The following is a 21381-nucleotide window of genomic DNA, read 5'->3' as shown; positions in this document are numbered from 1 at the left end:
AGCAAAATTTAAAGATACATGAAACTTTAAAGGATTAGAAAATTTATTTTTTAAGTGTACAAGTTATTGCACTTACAGAAGTAAAAGTAAAATGCGTGAGTACTTGTACATTAAATATATAAATTGAATTAACGAACAAAACCTTCCCATTAAGAAAACCCCAAGCCCAGATGGTGTCTCTGGTAAATTCTACCTAATATTTAAGGAAGAAATCTTATCAATCCTTCACAAAACAGAGAAAGATGAAACATTATGTAATTTATTTTTATGAGGCCAGCATTACCCTAATATCTAAAACAGATATTACAGGAAAAAATATAAGAAAAAAGATATTACATGAAAAAATATTTTTAAAAAGATATTATATGAAAAAAGACATTACATGAAAAAAAGAAAGCAAATCTTATAACTACAGAGGCAGAAATCCTTTACAAATATTTGCAAATTGAATCCGCAAAATATAATTAAGTGTATTCACCATGAAGTATGCTGTTTTAGAAATGAAAGACTTGATTAACAGGTTATAAACCATCACTGTAATTCTCCATATTAGTACAATAATGAGAAAATTATTTGATCATCTCAGTGTATGAAGGGAAAAGCGTTTGACAATATTCAATACCCATTTCATGTTAAAAAATAAAACCAAAACAAGAGCAACATAGGAATTAAAGGGAACTTTGTCAACTAATAAAGGATGGTGCTCAAGAACATACAAATAATACTTTACAAGGAGAGACCAAGTACATTGCTCCTCAGATAGAGAGCAATGATAGGTCCACTGATAATACTATTCAGTACTTTATAGAAGATGATATGCAAATAGGCAGTAAACACAGAAGGATGCTTAGTGGCATTAGTGATTAATAATCAGGGAATATAAATTTAAATTACAATGAGAAACTATACCTGTTGCAATGGCTAAAATTAAAAACACTAAAAGTTTCAATTGTTGTTAGCGATAGGGAACAAATGGAACTTGGTACAGTCACTTTGGAAAATAGTTTGGCAGGTTTTTAAATGAGGTTAAACAAGGTTCTGTCTAGCAATTCTGTTCTTAACGTATTTACTTAAGAGAAATCAATACATATGTTCACAATAATGTCATTGTGGCTTTTATTTCCAGTATGGAACAATAGAATCAGCTCAAATATTCATCAACCAACAGATAGGTAAACAATTGTACTATATCCACATGTATTGGTTGTTACTTTGTAAGAAATTACCCAAATCTAGTGACTTAAAAGATGATGTGTTATTTCACAGTTATATATAAATCAGGAATCATGGTATAAATAGTTTCTTTTGGGCTGCAATCATTATGTAGTCTCAAGGTTCAACTGAGAAAAAAAACCTACTTCTGAGATCAGTTGTTTTTGATTTTCTTGTGGGCTGTTGAACTGGGGGCCTCAGAAAGAGATATAAGTCTCAGTATTTTGTGATCTAACTTCTGAGATGATATTATTTCACTTTTATTTTATTCTTTTTTTTGGGGGGGGTTACTGGGGATTAACTCAGGGCACTCAACCACTAAGCCACATCCCCCTATATTTTGTATTTTATTTAGAGACTGAGTTGCTTAGCACCTGGCTTTTGCTGAGGCTGGTTTTGAACTGGTGATTCTCCTGCTTTAGCCTCCCATGCCACCAAGATTACAGACGTGTGCCACTGTGCCAACTCTACTTTATTCTTTTTTAAAAAATTTATTCTTTTCAGATATACATGACAGTAGAGTGTATTCTGACACATTATACATACATGGAGTATAACTTATCCTAATTAGGATCCCATTCTTGTGATTATATGTGATGTGGTGTGTCACTGGTCATGTATTCATATATGAACATAGGAAAGTTATGTCTGATTCATTCTACTGTCTTTCCTTTTCCTATCCTCCCTCCCTTCCCTTCTTTCCCTTTTGTCTAATCCAGTGAACTTCTGTTCTCCCTGTCACCCTTATGGGGTATTAATATCCACATATCTGAGAGAACATTTGACCTTCGGATTTTTGATTTTGCCTTATTTCACTTAGCTTGATAGTCTCCAGTTCCATCCATTTACTGGCAAATGCCATAATTTTATTCTTTTTGGTTAAGTAATATGCCAGTGTGTGTGTGTGTGTGTGTGTGTGTGTGTATCACATTTTCTTTATCCATTCTTCTGTTGAAGGGCACTAGGTTCATTCCATAACTTAGCTATTGTGAATTGAGTTGCTATAAACATTGATGTGACTGCATCACTGTAGTATGTTGTCCTTTGGGTATAAACTAAGGAGTGGGATAACTGGGTCAAATGGTGGCTCCACTCCAAGTTTTCTGAGGAATCTCCATACTGCTTTCCATAATGATTGCATCAGTTTGCAGTCCCACCAACAATGTATGAGTGTACACTTTCTCCACATCCTCACCAGCATTTATTGTTACTTGTATTCTTGATAGTTGTCATTTTGACTGTAGTGAGATGGAATCCTAGTTTTAATTTGCATTTCTCTAATTGGTAGAGATGTTGAATATTTTTTTTATATATTTGTTGACCATTATAGAAACAATAGTTAGATACAACCACCCTCAAGGAGATTTATAAAGGGCAATAGGAGGTGGGATGATTGGAAGCCATTTCAGAAGCTGTCAACCACATAAAGGAATAGTACTCAGCAATGAAAAGGAGCTATATAATTGATATATATAGTAACATGGATGAACAACATGGACAGAAAAGAAAACAGACAAAACTAATTTTTAGGATGAAAATGAGGATCAGTGGTTGGTATGGAGGCTGGTTTTTAATTTCAGAATGGTATAAGTAGGCTTTTTGTGTTATAGGAAATGTTCTTTATCTTGATTGTATGGTGATTGCAACAATGAAAATATTGTTAAATCTCACCTCAAAAATCACAAATAATTTTATTATTTGTAAATTATAATTCAATTAAGTTTTTTTAAAAATTTTATTTTTAACTGACATATTAAACCTAAAAATGTACATTAGGGATATTAATGTGATATTATTGGAGTACCAAGTTATACCACATATACCTGCATGAAAGTATAGTGTTTATCATATCTATCTCCTCAAATATTTGTCATTTCTGGTAAAAACTTTCAAAATCCTTTCTTCTAGCACTTTAAAATATACAGTATACAGCAAGCCCAGACTTCTTGCTTCTGTTTCTTAGTACTCATTGATCAGCCTTTCACCTTTCTCCTCTTCTTCCCTACTCCTTAGTTTCTGGTGACCACCATTGTACTTTCAACATCTATGAACTTCTGTGAAGTTTTGTAGATTCTATATCTGATTGAAATCATGTGGTACTTCTCTTTCTGCGCCTGGCTTATTTTACTTGGCATAATGAGCTCCATTTTTCATTCATGTTGTACAAAAGATAGTATTTTTTTATGACTGAATAATATTCCATTGTGTATATGTACCCACTGATGAACACTTAGGTTGTTTCCATTTCTTGGCTATTGTGAACAGTGCTACAATGAACATGAAGTACAGATTTCTTAGATATACTGATTTCACTGGGACATATACCTGTTAGTGGAATTGCTGATTCAAATTGTAGTTTTATTTTTAATTTTTGAGGTACCTCAAGGTTTTTTTTGTTTTTTTTTAAAGTAAGCTATTGGATTCAGTGATCTGTTCTTGATGACAATGGCCTATCTTGACAATTGTCCAAATAACATGGGGAAGAGGGGTGAACACTAAAGGCAGTGCTATTTTGTGGTAAGTTTTTGGGAATTGGGCAGATCCAAGTAGGAATGAGACTTGTTGTACTATAGCATTTTTCTGCTCTAAATTATTTTAGATATCCTAAAACACAATAACCAGGTAATTGAGAGCCTACATTGACAGTTTCCATGCTAGAAAGTTAATGTATATGTTACCTCATGAGTTGTAATAATGATACAACTCAAACCAACATTTTTTGAATTGAGGTAAATACAGAATAATTGTTAAAATATGAGGAACTCAGATTGTTGTCGTGGTTCTGGCTTTGTTTTCTTTTGGGGGGGGTTGATATAGGAATTGTTTTTTGTATTTTTTTCTTAAAATATGTATGTGTTACTTTTATTATTAGTGAAAATATTTTAGAGTTTCTCCAGTGCAAATTTAAAAGACTTCAATCTTTCTTTTTTAATTAGCACATAAATGTGCATGTTTATGGGATACAATGTGGTAATTTGATACATGTATTTAGTGTGTAATAGTCAAATCAGGGTAATTAATTAGCATTTCCATCTCCTTAAAAATTTATCATTTATTTGTGTTTGGAGCCTTCAAAGTCCTTTCAGTTCTTCATAAAATATATAATAAGTTGTTAAACTATAGTCACCAAACTGTGCTGTATAAAATTAGAACTTACCCCTCCTAATTATAATGAAGATGCAAACTAAACAATGGGAGAAAATATTTGGAAACTTTGATAAGAAAAGATTTTGGAAATATTTGATAAGATTACTATCCAGAATATATAAAAAATAAAAAACTTCAACAACAGCAGCAACAACAAACCCAATAATCTGATTTTTAAAATATCAAATAGGACTGGGGATGTGGCTCAAGCGGTAATGCACTTGCCTGGCATGAGCACGGTGCTGGGTTCGATCCTCAGCACCACATAAAAATAAAATTAAAAAAGATGTTGTGTCTGCCGAAAAACTAACTAAATAAATATTAAAAAATTAAAAAAAATTAATACAATTCCAGTGATTCAGGTGGCTGAGGTAGGAAAATGTCAAATTCCAGGCCAACCTCAACGATTAACAGGACCCCTCAGTGACTTAGCAACACCCTGTCTCAAAAAATCAAAAGGATTGGGGTTGTAGCTCAAATGTAAAGCTCTCGGTGTCCAGTCCTCACACATGTGAACATGCCTGTGTAGTGGTGCATGCCTGTACTCCTAGCAGGCTGAGGAAAGAGGATCTTTTGAGCCATGTAGTTCAAGTTCATCCTTGACAAATTAATGAGAGCCTTATTGTAAAAAAAAAAAAAAAAAGTGGAGGCCTGATTTGAGTAGACATTTCTGGAAAGAAGTTATACAAATGGCCAAAAAATATATGAAAAAAAATGCTAACATTACTAATTGTTAGGGAGATATAAATTAAAACCACAGTGAGATAACATCTCACCCCAGTCAGAAAACCTGTAAAAATGAAAAAGCAAAAAATGATGGTGAATATGAAGAGAAAAGGGGAACTGTCACTCTTAATGGGGATGTAAATTAACTGGTGGGGATGTGAGTAGACAAAATGTGATATAGATACATAGTGAAATATCATTCAGCCATAAAAAGAATGAAATCCTATCATTTGTGTCCAAGTGGATGAAAGAAGAGATCATTAAGTGAAATCAACCAGGTACAGAAAGACAAATGCCACATGCTCTCAACTCATATTCTGAAGCTAACAAAGTTGATTTCATAGAAAAAGAACAGAATAGTGAGAATTGTAGTAGAATTCTTAGAGGACAAGAAAAGGTAGCAGTAAGGGGGAGGAGAAAAGAAGATTAGATAACTGACTTTGCTTTTTATTCCTGTCTGTGGACAAAAGTTTTTTTTTTTTTTTTTTTTTTTGGTTTCATTCTTCAGGCTTTCTGCAAAGAGTAATTGAGACTTTTTTTTAAAAAAAATATTTTTATAGTTGCAATTGGACACCATATCTTTATTTTTATTTATTTATTTTTATGAGGTGCTGAGGATAGAACCCAGCACTTCACATGTGCTGGGTGAGCATTCTATGGCTGAGCCACAACCCCAGCCCCCAGTAATTGAGACTTTAAGCTAAATTTTTTTAATGGTTGTTTTTTTTGTTTTCAAGATTGTAAGAAGGAGGTGTCAGGTGGAAGTATGTTTCTGAGAAGAAGAAAGCATTGAACAGACTTTTGCAAATGCATATGCCCAGTTCTAGACAGGCACAGCTCCAGAAATACCAGCCTTAGCCTGAATGAAAAGGCAATGTTTATATGTGTTTAGTATGAAAAATAAAGCTTACCTTTTTACTATTTCTGTAAACAGAATGATACTTTCTTTGTCAGCAGTGACATTTTTGAATGACAAGGTTGATTAAAGTTTGTTCTACAAATATAGTGTTGAGCTAGAATTGTTTTTATGATGGCGAGGCACTATCCAAAGTGTCCAGATAGGAACTTTCTTTTGGAAAGTAAAAATTATCACTGAGGCAAGTTGTAGCATTACCTACATCAGCAGTTGTGTTGCATAGAACTTATGCAGCATAAGTTTTTTTCCTCTTGCTTTTCCTTTAATGGCATGGAATTATTTTCCCTCTTTAACTAGATCAGATGTTTCTGTTATTTTTAAGTGAAATTAAATTATTTTTACTCTAAAATTATAGACCAGCAGCAATCCAGTATAAGCAGATATATGACAGATTTGCATATTTTGATTCAGTGTTCTGTTTCAAATAGCATGGTATGAGAGCTCATAGCATTAATTTGTAAGTAGATGTGATTTGTGAAAAAGAATTTCTGAAAAATATGGAAAAATTGTGCTTCCTCACTGTTTCTCATTAGCATCTTGTTCAATTTTTTTATAAAAACCTTTCAATTTCGTATCTTTACTGAATAGAATTTCCTTAAGTTTCATCTCTAGTTTCCCCCTGCCCTCTGAAATTCTTTTGCTTTACTCTTCAATAAAATTTAAATTGTCTTGTAGATCATATACATTGGCTTTTTTTTTCAGTCTCTTCTTATTTAAGGTATATTATCTCCTTTCATACTTGTATCCTATGGATACATGAGATAGGTGATTTTCTTTTCCATTTTATAGAAGCAGAAATAAGAGCAGGCAAGTTATTTTATTTTCCCAAAATAAAATTTCAACATAGATTTTCATTATAAAACCTAATCTCTATGAACTATTATTATTATTACTTTATCTGCTACTCCTATCATATACAGAACACATGATAGATATTGTCAATTGATTGGCTTCTGTATTCAAACCCCTAGTCACTGATATCTATTTATTTAGAAGCCATGCTTTTAAACAGATTAGTACATTAATTAATGAACTATTTAATTAATTGTGGATTTTTGCATAATTAATGTTGAAGCCTGAGTTTTTCAAGGGGGCACTAAGTTGTTTGATCAAGGAAATTTGAAGTTTGGATTAAATTTTAAAAATATCATGCATGTGAAAAATGTCATTGTATACTATATGGAAATATTAATGCTAGTCCTATTATGGATAAATGTTGGCAGTGTTTTTTTGTTGGTAATCTTTGGTCTTTTTTTATTTATACAGGAGAAATTAAACAGATTCTAGAAAATGAACTTCAGATTCCTGTGTCTAAAATGCTGTTAAAAGGCTGGAAAACTGGAGATGTGGAGGACAGTGTGAGTTTCTTTTCTTGCTTTTTTGATATTTAGTACTGGGGATTGAACTCAGGGCCCCTTTATCACTGAGGTATATATCCCTAGCCCTTTTTGTTTTGAGATAGGGTCTCACTTAGTTGCTTAGGGCCTCACTGAGTTTCTGAGGCTAGCCTTGAACTTGGTAATCTTTCTGTCTTAGCTTCCCTGGTCACTAGGATTATAGGCATGTACCATCATACATGGCCAGTGTGAGTGTCTAAATTGCCAAGAAATAAAATTAAATTATGCAATTGACTAACTTGTATATAAAAATTGATTTTAACTAATATTATTATATATGCCAGAAATAGATTTGGTGATAGTAATTTTGTTTATGTAATCCACAGTGATTTTCAAGCTAAAGTCTTTTTGTACTAAACCAAAAAAAGGTTTAAATGAGTTATGTAAATGAAAATATTATGTGGAGTATTTTTTTCTAAGTATTTTATAGGAGTTTTGACACTCTCTCTCTCTTTTTTTTTTTTTTTTTAAGATGTCCATCTTTTTCTCAAACTTCATAAGAGTGTTAGTGAGTGCTCTGGAATGATAATTTATTGAACAATTACTTACTTACCTGAAAGAAGTCTCACACAATGTGTGTGTGTGTGTGTGTATGTATGTGTATATATATATATACACATTTTTTTTGGGGGGGGCATGCTGAGGCTTGAACCCAGGGCCTTGTGCTTGCGAGACAAGCACTCTACCAACTGACCTACACATCCAGCCCCTCATACAATGTATACATTTTTGCAAGTGTAAATTATGAAACAAAGATAATAATGGGAAACTTAAAACTTAGAAAATTTAAATGATAGAATATTTCTTTGTTTACTTGGATAGTGGCAGGTGAGTGGAATGGATAATATTTTAAGAATCTGCAATGTTGTAATTTTCAGATAATAGCTTCTGTTCTTAGGCATGTATTAGTAGCCTTGGGTATAAAATGTTTCATACACCTTATTTTTTATAGAAAGAGTGAGGACGGAGGAAAAGAAATGAGTTAAATCTAAAGTTTTAATGTTTGAGATAGAAATAATATATTGACTCTTCCCATATGACTCTTCCCATACTGTTACTGAGTCAATATTTTTACAATCAGGCATAAATAGAATCTGCAACTTTTTGTTCAGTTCTCTGTGAATAGCTTCAGATAGTCTTGTGATTTTAGGTCATATGTGAGTTTATGTGATATATGGAGAGTATTTCAATAAGTTATTTACAGGAATTTCAGGTAGACAAAATATTTATAAGTTTAGATATAAGTTAGGAGTTAGCAAACTGTTTTCTGTATAAAACTACCATAATAATTATTTTAGGCTTTGTGGGCCTTAAGGTCTCTATTACAGCTACTTGACTTGGCTGTCAAGGAAGAGTGAAAGCAGCCGTAGACAATATGTGAAAGAGCAAGCATAATTCTGTCCCAATGTAACTTTATTTATGGACAACATATTTAAATTTTATGTAATTTCATGTCACGAGAATATACTTCTTTTTGATATTCTTCCTCCCAACTATTTAAAAATGTAAAATCATTCTTAACTTTCAGACTATACAAAAACAGTTAACAGGCTGAATTTGTAGTGGTTGATAATTTGCTGACCACTGGTGCTAAGTGGTTTTTCTATTTTTGTAATGCTAGAGATCTCAAAAGAGCCTCATGCATGATAGATAAGTGCTCTATCATTGAACTACATACAACTCAAGCCTCTGGCTGTTCTAGTTTATACATGGATTTATTAAAAACAAAAAGAGAGAGTAGTATGAACTAACAGTCTTGACAAAAATAAGTAAAACACCAAAATGTAATCATTTACATAGATATTATTTATTCATTCTTTTATTTAGAAACTTGTGACTATGAAAAAATCTTGCATGGAATTTTCAGTAGTTTTTTAAGAGAAACACCCCCCCACCCCCACTTCCAGTGGGGTTTTGATGTTTCCCAGGCTGACCTCCAACTTCTTATCCTTCTCCCTCAGCCTCACTATTAGCTGCCATTACAGGCACACACCACTACACTGGCTAAGGCAATCATTTTGAAAATGTTGATTAAGCTGTGTGTTATAATATTTAACATAGCCTTTGTTTCAGTAATACTCTCAAGCTGGTTGCCATGACACATGCCTATAATCCCTGCTGTTCAGGAGGCTGAGGCAAGAAGTTATAAATTTAAGGCCAATCTGGACAACTTAGTAAGACCCTGTCTCAAAATGAAATAAAAAGGGCTGTATAGCCCTTAGTGATAGAACATCTCCAGATTTAATACCTAATAGCGCAAAAAAGAATAAGTTCTTATTCCCTGCTTATGTAAGATCATCCTTTCCTAGGAGTCCTTACCTCCATCTGCATGCTTAAGAAGTATTACTAAACAGCCATTCCTTGCTTTCTAATACTTTAACTTTGTATTATCATTTGCTTTGATTTAGTCTGGACTAATTTCATTACACCTTCCCCCCCCCCCCTGTCAATCACTGCAAGGAGTATGAGATTCCCAAGTCATTCCTCACTTAAATTCTCATAGTCCCTACACATCCATACCTGTCTCTGTCCGTTTTCCTCTATGATGTCTTAAACTTTTTTGCTACATGCAGAGATTTGCTGTGGAAGGAATTAATCATTAGCATAATTCCTTCTATTATTAAACTCTTCCCTTGAAGACAGAGGTCATTTTTTCCATTGTGGTCTTTCTGTGTTTCCCAGGCTGACCTCCCAACTTGCTATCCTCTTCTCTCCTCCCTCAGCCTCATTGTTCCTCATTTCTTTTTCTAGACCTTTATCTGTTTTTCTTCTGTAAAATTCCTTTGACTTTGGATTTTTCATGTCAAAAGATTATATCATCTACTTATTGAAGTCATTACCCTTTATTTCCTGATAATTTTTAGTGTCTGGTTTATAATTACTGTTTCCTAATTCTTAATATAATGTAAATGATTTTTCTAATACCTTAACCTTTTAGTTCCATAAATATCTCCTCTACAAAAATCTTTCTCCACTTAGCTCAGACCTTATCATCTTTTAATATGACAACTCTTATCTTAATTTCAAGCTCCCATTTTTTTTTTTTGCTGATCATCTCATCTTTCTCGCTCACTTATTTTAGATATCCTAATCCCAACAATTCTTAACCCAATTTATATTGTCAGTTCATTTTTTCTTCCCTCTTTTCATGTCCATTATATCATTTTCTCCACATTTTACTCTAGATTAAATTTCATGATTAGTCATCATAATTTTCTTGCATACATATGCCTCATGTTCGACTGAAATCCTTACTTTGACTAAATCCAACTCTCTGGCTTTTCTGTGTCTTATAGGAAAATGTAGCTGGAGACAAACAAAATTATCCTGATAGTATATTTTTAAATTCATGATCATGATTTTCAGAGCACTCCTTAATGTTGCTAGGAAATCCTAATGTATATACTTGGTTTATCTACACTACCCTTCATTCTTACTCTCAGCTGATGACTTTGTTCTTTCCTGTAATTTTATATTTTTTTAATTTATATATCCATATCAGACGTGTCTTGAATTCCGAATTTCTATAACCAGTCATTTACTTACTTTCTCTACTTGAATGTTTAGTAGACATTTCTATTTAGTGGGTCCAAAATGTAAGTCTTTATCTCTAGCCTTCTCCATATCAGTTGATGCAATTTCATCCTTCTACTTGTTTAAGCTAAAATTTTAGGGTCATCATTGATACTTTTCTCTCATATTCCGTATATAGTTTGTAAGGAAATGTTTTGGCACCTTCTTCATATCCAGAATCCAACTGGTTTGCCCCACTTCTATTGTCACACTGACTCAAGTCCCCATCAGCTTGATCTTATTTTATTTCATTAACCTGCTCTCCTGCTCTCCTCTGCCAACCCTTTCTCATCTATTCTGAACCAGGCTGCCAGTATAATTCTTTTTAAACATGAATTTGATCATGTTACAACAGTAGCTTCTCTCTCATCCAGAATTAAAGCCAAACCTTTACATTAATAGAAATGGTTCAACATGTTTTCTGTCCTTATTGTTGCTGTTACTGTATGACTTATCTCCTACCAGTGCTTACTTGGCTCCAGTTACATTGAACTCCTTCTTGTTCCTTAAACATTTTGTACTGGCTCTTTCCTTTGCTTGAAATATTCTTTGTGTATATATACTCATGCTTTTTTCTCTTATCAACTTTTGGTCTTTGCTCAAATTTACATTCTCCAAGTGAAACCAGCTTGTTTTAAATCACAGAGCTCCTATATCTCATATTCTTCCTTCCTTGATTTATCTTTAGTAAAAACAACAAAAACAACAACAAACAAACAAACAAAAACTCATCCCTTTCAGTTATATAGGTTGATCACTTTATTTATTCCTACTAAAATGTGAATTCTGACTGGAATTTTATTTTAGACTATTCTAGTCAGTGCTATCCTCCATGGCTGGAGTAATCCTATCAAGGAGTATGTGACACAATAAAATATCTGTTGAATAAGTTTATGTCTTGAGCTGTGATGTAAAATATACTTCCTAATGTTATTGCTGCCCAAAAAGTATTTCAGTAAGTATTTACTATCATATTATGAGTTTGAAATGTTTGAATTTTGTAGCTAAGAAATGTAATAAATATGGTTTATTTAGATGGTAGGTCAGATGTGGCTCAAGGGTAATTTATTCCCTCCAGACAGAGAGCTTTAACAGGAAAGGTTTCTAGAGTAAGAGTAAATTGAGCTAATTAATACTTCCTTATATACAAGTTAGGTAACCTCTCAGGGTGTAATTCCTCCTTATCTACAGAATCATTAGCTTGAGGTGCTCTCTATTATCTTATCTTTCTTAGGTCTAATGATTTCTGAAAATCTTCATTGCTAATATTTGTCATAATGACTCTGGAATCAGTGCATATTAGTTGCAAACATATACTTCTAGAGTGAAGAAATTAAATGAGTCTCAGGTGTGTGTTTATCCATTTGTAACTCTTCATGAGCTAAAGAATTTACATTTTACTTTAATAGTCATAATTTGACTAATTTATAATATATACAAGAGAAATTAGGTTATTTGTATTCAGCACTTTTGTATTACCCTATTTAGGAAATTTCCAAAAGACAAAAAGTCAAACTAGAAAATTGCTAAATTTTCAAGTATTATTTAAAAAAAAATAAATCAACAAATGTTTGTTTTATTTTTTCTTTTTCAGACGGTCTTAAAATCCCTACACTTGCCAAAAAACAACAGCCTTTATGTCCTTACACCAGATTTGCCACCACCTTCATCATCTAGTCATGCTGGGTAAGGTGTTTGCTTTTCCTGGGAATCTGAAGTGAAAAGTTTGATTGTTAAATTGCTTTAAGCTATTACTTTAAGCTATAACTATCTAGTCTGGATAATTTGTTAGTTTTAGAGGCAGAATCTTCTTACTCAAAGAAAATCTTTAGCAAAACTCCAGTATATTAAAAATAGTTATAATGACTCTTTTCTGGTTGAAAGGGAAGAATTAGAGTTAGAGGGAAGAGAAAGAATAGATGGAGCTCTGAGCTTTCATTGCAAAAGAAGATATATCTTAAACTGGGCATGTGGTGCCTATAATCCTAGCTACTTGGGTGGGAGGCTGATGCAGGAGGATTATAAGTTAGAGGACTAGCAATCCAGAGAGACTCTGTATCAAAATGAATGAATGAATGAATCAGTGAATGAGGATGTATTAGAATGCTTCCCTAGTATGTGTAAGGCCTTGAGTTCAAACTCCAGTATTAGGGGAAAGGGAGGAAGACATACCTTTAAAGAATATTCTTTGGGCTCTGAAGAATAAAACTGGGAAAACAGACATAAAATTTTTATTAAGATTATTTTCTCTTTGAAATAGAGGGAATTAGGTTGGGTCTGTGGCTCAGAGATAGAACACTTGGCTAGCATGCGTGAGGCACTGGGTTTGATCCTCAGTACCACATAAAAGTAAAATAAAGGTATTGTGTCCACCTACAACTAAAAAATAAATGTTAAAAAAAAGAAATAGAGGAAATCATTGTTTTTTGTTTTCATTTTTTCAACACATTTATGGAATTTTAAAGAGATTTTAGTATTTAATAGCACATTAAATTTATTATTGCCAGATGAAGCAAATGATCTGTAGTAACTGATTATACTAATGATAGAATAATAATTTTGTGAGTCTTTTAAACAATATTACCCCATAACTACAGTTGATTTTTAAATTTTCAGTTTTATACACATTTTTATACACATTTCTTCTTATTATTTATTTTTAATTCATTAGTTATTTTTTATTCTTTTGGTGCCAGGGATTGAACCCAGGGGCATTTAACCACTGAACCACATTCCCAGCCCCCTTTATTTATTTGTTTTTAAAGTTTTGGACACGGTCTTGCTAAGTTGCTGAGGCTGGCTTTGAACTTGGGATCTTCTTGCCTCAACCTCCTGAGCCTATTGGGTTACAGGCAAGCACCACCAGGCCTGGCCTCTTTTCCTCTTTTTAATATAACTTGGTTTGTGGATTTGCTTGGTTTATGTGCTAGAGAAAATTGTATTCCTAAGCTTTGAATATCATTAAGTTCTTCCCCAGTCATCTACCAAATATTCTTATTTTTAGGTAAGTACTGAGGGGGGGGGGAATCTTAAATTTGGCTTCATCAAAGTAGAAAATCACTGAACTGAAAAGTTAAGTTTAGCATAATTATATTTGATAGTCTGTAAATAGTTTGTTCTAGGTTAAGAATATAAAAATTTCTTGTATTGCTCTTCATCTTCTATATGTAGATCATATAAATGAAAAGTGGAATATGCACAAATAATCACAAATGTACAAACTACAAACATAATCCTTGTGTTTATAGTAATGTTGACAGAAAACTCAGATGAGCTTATGACAAAGAGTTGTAAGTGTGATTCTGTATCTAGTCAGGTAGAACATTATTTTGTAAGTTAGTTAATAAAGTGTTATCACTGTCATATAGTATGTAATCCACATCATTAAAAGCAGATAGGAGCATCATTGTTTATAATCTTGTGCTTTCCAATAGTATGATTAAACGGATTTATCAGAATGTCTTCCTCGGCTAATGGAAATGTTCTTCATTGCCATGTGGCTGACCTCTTATTGCTAATCACTCGGTCCCTAGGCAAGCAGGGGCCTACAATACTGCTGAAATGGCAGTGTTTATTAGAGAATGAGAACTAAAGCACAGAAGTATTTTCCTATTTGACTTCATGGATTTTTATCAAGTTATAATGATGCCATTTCTTATGTTGAAACAATAAGAGAAAAGTTCAAAGGCCAACAAAAGATACAATGTAAAAAGGGGATATGTAGATTCCTGCTGTTATAAAAGTCATATTAGTATAGATTTTAGTAAAACCTAACTAAAAAGTCAGGGTTGGTTTGTTTGTTTATTTATTTATTGGTAGCCTTACCACTATCTCTTCTGGTATAAGTAGAAATTAGCTTTTTAAAAAATATTTAATTTTTAGCTGTAATTGGACACAATGCCTTTATTTATTTTTTAATGTGGTGCTGTGGATTGAACCCAGGGCCTAGCATGTGCTAGGTCAACGCTCTACCTGTGAGCCACAACCCCACCCCCAAGAAATTAGCTTTTTATAACATACTTTCAGTGCTCATTTCATGGGAAATAAATTCATTCATTTATTTATGATGCTGGGGATTGAATCCTGGGCCTTTGAATGCTAGGCAAGTGCTCTACCACTGAGCTTTATCTTCAACCCTCATGGAAATCATTCCAAAAAAAAGAAAACCTTAAAAGCTAACACTAATAATTAATTTAACTTGTAATTTTTTTCATTTTATTTGGTGTTTCATGAAATAAAAATAATTTTGACATCTAAATAATAGTGTACAAAAAAATTTCCTAGAGTTATATACCATTTCAAATTATGAAAATAGTAAATTCTGTGAAAAAAACTATTTTGTTTAGGTGGTTGGTTTTATATTTAATTGATTTTATTGATATTTTGTTACATTTTTCTCTGGAATCAGTTCAGTGGATGTTGCTAGATTGGGGGGGGGTGGTAGTTGTAGAATAAAGTAATTATAATGCAACAACTCTGATAAGGTTCTGCTCCTAGATATCACCATTCCAATTCTAGTGCAATAGCAAACATAAGGTTCTTTTTCTATAAAGTATTAATATTCTCTAAAACAATACATACTCTTGAAGGGAGTTTATTTATATTATTTCACCTACTGTGATTCTTCTCAAGAATATTCATGAATTTTCAGTTTGTAAATTTACTCTTAAGTAAATTTTAAATAATTTAATAAAACATAAAGTACCAAATTCTTAAACTATTTACTGACAAGCCATTTTCTCCTGAAATTTTGGTGAGAATTATTTTTAAAAAATCTTCTTGACTTTACTGCCACTAGGGGGTGCCTGGTAATTGAGTCTTTGTATTTATAATTTCTGGGGAAAGAAAAAAGGTACTAAAGTTGCAAAATTATCATATGAACACTTAAAATTGAATTAAAAATCATTTTAAAGTAAATTATACATTTAGAAAACAGAATTTCAAGCTTTTTGAGAATTTAAGAGCAAACTCTTTAGTCATGATCTTTATAACAGTTAAAAAGCATTTTAAGACATTGGAAAAATAAATTAGCTGGCACAGCTTCATGTGTTTGTGATCCTAGGTACTTGGAAGGCTGAGTGAAATGATCATAAGTTCAGCCAGCTTGGACAACTTAGTGAGACTTGTCTCAAAAAAGGGGGAAAATCAGATTTCACTAATTAATTGTAAGGCCGAAGCCTCTGTGTCACAGCTGCAAATTAAATTATAAGTCATAGGAAAATTAGAAAGGTAAAAAACTACATGTTTCATATTATTGTAGAAAAGATTTCATATCATTGTTTTTTTTTCTTTTTTGATTACTTACTGGATAAAGAAAAGCTCTGTCCTCAAAAAGTGTGTAAATCTATTCATTGAGGATATGAGGCCTCTAAAAATTTTTTACCTTTTCCGAAAAAATTTTTTAGATTATATTTATTCCTAGTTCCTTCTAAATTCAGGTTGCTTCATTGAATCTCCATTGTAAGTTTTTCTTTTCTTCACCATTTCTAAATATTAGTATTCTCGAGAGTTCTATTCTTAGCAATCCTCTTATTTATTGTACCTTCTCCCTGACATTTTATCTCAATCTTTCATTTTCTTTTTCTTTTAATTTTTTATTTTTGGTTGTAGATGCACACATACCTTTATTTTATTTATTTATTTTTATATGGTGCTGAGAATCCAACCCAGTGCCTCACACATGTCAGGCAAGTGCACTACCACTAAGCCACAATCCCAGCTCCTCAACCTTTCATTTTCTACAGTCTAGTTTGTATTTACAAACTTGAATGTCCAGTTTGTATGTGCAGCCTGACATTTTTGCGTCTTGTATTTAATTCAGAGTTAAATTCTAGAACTGAGCTAATTATCTTCCTGAAAAATCTATACTTGTACCTTTATTTTTTTGTCTCAGATGAATGATATTGTAAGATACTGAGGTACATTTTGTAGGATGATGATTATTAAAAAGGCCATTGATACATATATAAGTAATTTATGACTTTATTAAAATCACTTTCGGTAGAATGGTGTAAAGGACAACTAGAATATAGTAGATTTTAAGGGATAAGTGAGAATTAAGGAGTTAATATTATCTTCAGAAAACTTGACTACTAAGGAAAAAAGTAGTGTTTAGAGACTGGATAATTATTGGAGAAAGAAACAGCAAATAGGAAAAATTTTAACAAGTGAAACCAAAAAAGGGCTGACAACCAAAAAGGGGTATAGGAGTGTCTTAGATCTAAGTCTTCTATAAAAAACTGTGTGTGTGAGAGAGAGGGGGGGGGGAGGGAGGGAGGGAGGGAGGGAGGGAGGGGGGAGGGGGAAGGGGAAGGGGTACCTCCAGAGATATTGATCCTTTTCAGTCCCAGCACATTAGGGCCCCACCTTTATGACCTCATTTAGTCTGAGTTACCTACTAAAGACCCTATTTCCAAATATTGTCAGTCACATTGAGGGTTATGGTTTGGATGTATGAATTTTAAAGGGATACATTTTATTCTTAGCAGGGAAGAAGGGGTGGAGTTCATTAAGTTTTAAAATGAAGTTAGCTAGTAGGTTTAGAGTCAGTGGGAAAGGTGAAAGAATAGAAAAGAATAAAAAGATTTGATGCCAAATGGGCAATATTTTTGGGTTCTAGATTTCAGCACTGTAATAGTAATAGTTTGTAACAAAGTCTAAATTTATAGATAACACTGAAATAGAAATCGTGTGATAGTTATGAGAATAACGATTTCAAGAAAGTATTAAGTATTTGAAAAGTGATATTAATATCACTTAAATTTAAGTTATGAGCATTATAGTACAAGATGATGTGACAGCTGTAAATTTGTGTAAACAAGTCAGCAAAATTTGACAGAATTATAAGGAGAAATTGACCGATCATAGTCACATACCAAATCTTTCACATTTATTGTCTATCCCATCACAACGTAAAGCTACAAAAAAACCAAGACACTTTTGTTTATTGCTGTGTCCCTAGCAGTCAAAAGAGTGTCTGAAACATAGTAGATACTTGGAAATATTTTTGGAATGCATACTGTAAAGTGCATTCCAATATTCCTAAGAATATTTGCCTCTTAAAAGACATCTAAGCCAAGGAGTGGAATTCTAATGCTGAAGAGCAGAAACTAGATATTTGGTTAACAAAGGACAAATATCTCATAAATTTAAGGAAGTAGACAATTGCTACTCCTTGACATGAAGTTAGACTTTATCTTTGCCCAGTGTTCCCTCTGGTTTTTCCCAATCTGGTATGGGGTATTGAAAGAAACTCTTGACATTATATTTAAACAGAGTCTGTTCTGTATATGACCTACAATAAGTTTCGTAGCCTCAGGTTACAGGTTTCTTCTGTGATCCTTAGTTTTCTTCATCCTCATACTGTTTGATGTATGATGATCTCTCCAACTAGATCCTGAACTATAAAGAACAAGAGTATTCTTACTGAGCATCTCCCTAAACTTAAAAGTGTTATAAGAAGTCTGTAGTAAACATCTATTGTAATGAATATGAAAAGTTTCATGACTAATGGAGCAAAGTGAGTTTTATTTTGGAGGGAGTCTATCATCTGTATTCTGTTTACTGGTTGTTTTACTGTTGTCAAACTTATCATAAAGTGTTTCAGATAAATGGAGAATCTGTCATATTACACATGAAGAGTGTCAATTATTCACTCATTAACTAGATATATACTGAGTATATTCCTATAATGTGTTTAGGTCTTTGTTGTAGGTACTAGTGATAAAATGAGGAACAAGATAAACAAGGTCCCTGCTTTCACAGAGTTTACAGAGTAATATGTGTAGAGGTGATGGGGTTTGTAATATGTGTAGAGGTGATGGGGTTTGTAATATGTGTAGAGGTGATGGGGGTTGTTTATAAATAAGGTAACAGAAAAAAAGAGGTGATCCTAAGTACTTGCAGAAAAACAAAATAAGATGACATGATAAAGAGTAATTGGGTGACTAATGGAAGTTTTTAAGATCAGGAAAGGCCTCTCTGAATATGTACTATTTAAGTTGAGACATGAATGATCAAGGAATCTTTTAAGTGAAGGGAAGAGTTAAGAGTATTCTAGGCAGAAGATTTAGCTTGTGCCAGAGCCTTAAGATCTTGTATAAATATCGTTGAAGAAGGTTTGACATTTCTTGCTTGGTATTGCCTATGATCACCTTGTTAGTAAAGGGCTGAATGGATATTTTGCTAATAAAAGAGAGTCTTTGCAACTTGCTTTGTTCACAGTCTAATAAGTGATGAAAACTTTCAACTAGTAGGCCCAGTATAAAAGGTCAAGTCTCAACTACTGATGGTAAAAGGGACAACTGCAAACAAAAGATACATGCCATAAAAGGGAGGAAAATCTACATAGTTAAAACGGAGCTGGATATTTTTATATATTACAGACTATGACCAAAGCATTTGTAAAGACTGTCTTTTATTATGAAGACATTTATTTAATTCTTTTCTAGCAGGGCCATGTTAATCTTTTATTGAATTCTGTGAGAGTGTTGAGCTTTTGTCATATATAGTTAAGTACATGACCATCTCATGTGATCTCTATATTGTGAAGTTATTTTCAACTGTGGCTCTGAATTATTTGCTGTTTCTGCAAGCCAAAGTAAATTCAGGTGCTAATTGGGACTCCTGTGATATTTAAGTAAACGACTGTTGTTAAATATATGTGTTAAGGGATGGGGATGTGGCTCAGTGGTCCAGTGCCCCTGAGTTCAATTCCCATTATGTCTTTTTTTCCTGCTTGAAGAAAAACTGTTGGTGGGAGAGAAGGTGACAGTAGTTGTGAATTAAGAATACAGTTATTGTGTTTTTTCATTGGGTGCTGTGCAAGTTGTTGAGGAGTAGTGAATCAAAATAGCTGAGTTTTAGGTCCATCACTGTTACTACAGGTCTGGACTCAGATGCTACCTGAAAATAGAGTGGCTTTTCCTTTCTTTTCTTCTTTTTTTGGTAGTAATAGTGGTACTGAGGATTGAACCTCAGGCACTCTACCCCCGAGCTACATCCCCAGCCCCTTATTTTTATTTTTTCATAAGACAGTATCTCACTCAGTTGCAATCCTCATGCCTCAGCGTGCACCACTGTTCCCAGGTTATGAGGCTTTTCTAGATTTGTAGGCATTCATGATATCATTCACCCTTCTTGGTTTCTTAGCAGTGGATTATATATGGAAAAATCAATGGCCAAATTGGAAAACAAAACTGCTTTAATAGCTGGGCAAGCACCGAATGGAGCTTGTGGTTTAGACCTGAGTCTTAAATGAGATCTTTTTACTCTCACTCCAATTCTAAATCTTAGGATCCCACACTCTGATAACATATAGAGTTATGACTTAGTCTGCAGAGCCTGGTAGCATGATGCAGCAGGCCTGCCTCATCAACCTAGTCATAGGAAAGACAGCTTAGAGATCTCATGACAAGTTTTTTCCATGGTTGTATCTTCCACAGTAAGGGAGAAATGGAAAAGAATTTAGTGAACTGTGGCACAGGAAGTAAAAGAGGAAGCTGCTGGTCTCATTCCTGAATTCATAATACTATCTGACCTTGTGAATAGTCCTAATTGGCTCTTTTCTCCCTCTCATAGAAACAAATCTAGAATGGAGAAGGGGGAATGCTACAGATGTTCTTGTTTTAAAAAAAAAATCCCTCATAGTATATATATTTTTCTTTTTCTCATTCCCACTTCTCTCATCCTGGACTGAGGCAATTCTAGCCACTTTACTGTCCCATTAGTCCAACTAAGAAAGATATCCAAAGAATGTTGTGGGATTCGATAATGAGAAGGACATTCTGAGGTTACTTTAAAATAGTTCCCATCCTACTTCTGTTTCTCCAAACAATCTATGCACAAATCTTAATCTTTATAGTATTTTTCACCCCTTTGTCTGTATCTGACTATTTCAATTTTTGGTATACTACCCTAACATTAGCAAAGTCACATCCAAGAACTCTGACTTCTTCCTAGAGAAGGAAATTTTAGGATATCATCTTTGGAAAAAGCTAAAGCAGCCATCTAATCCAATCTAATTTTATGACTGGGGTGCAGAAAGAAAAGGTTAAATTGTCTGTTGAGTCCTTAGCATCTTCCCTGAGAATGTTCAAGATAATAATTTCTCTAATACAGGACTTTGGGGAGCAGGTGTGATTAAATAAGATAACATTTATGAGCATTAGGCCTGGCACCTTGCAGGCACTCGGTAGTTTCTCTTTGCCAGGTGACAGAACTAGTTAATAGATAGCCAGGACTTGGATTTCACAAGACTCTTAACTCCAAATCACTCATCATGTGCCTTGATCATCCTAGAGATGAGTTGTTCGGTATAACTCAGTGGTTGCTCAAAAGAATGGTCCTCAACGTAAAAATCTCATTTAAATCTAGTTATGTATTGAAGTAAACCAACAGCAGCGCCTCTTG

At 33.3% G+C, this 21381-nt stretch overlaps 1 protein-coding gene across 5 annotated transcripts in view; it reads left to right on the top strand.

Moving 5' to 3' along the window:
- The window catches only part of Faf1 (Fas associated factor 1), a 384137-nt gene that overhangs the window by 140494 nt on the left and 222262 nt on the right, over positions 1-21381 (top strand). For all 5 annotated transcript variants that reach the window (XM_078026234.1, XM_078026231.1, XM_078026233.1 and 2 more), the window contains 2 exons: positions 7268-7359; positions 12566-12657. In XM_078026234.1, the coding sequence (XP_077882360.1) occupies positions 7268-7359; positions 12566-12657 (184 nt within the window). The remainder of the gene's footprint in view (positions 1-7267; positions 7360-12565; positions 12658-21381) is intronic.

The sequence above is a fragment of the Ictidomys tridecemlineatus genome, chromosome 11, assembly GCF_052094955.1.
Source record: "Ictidomys tridecemlineatus isolate mIctTri1 chromosome 11, mIctTri1.hap1, whole genome shotgun sequence".
Lineage (NCBI taxonomy): Eukaryota > Metazoa > Chordata > Mammalia > Rodentia > Sciuridae > Ictidomys > Ictidomys tridecemlineatus.
The sequence above is the reverse complement of the archived record's forward strand: the minus strand, read 5'-3'. Positions and strand labels throughout refer to the sequence as shown.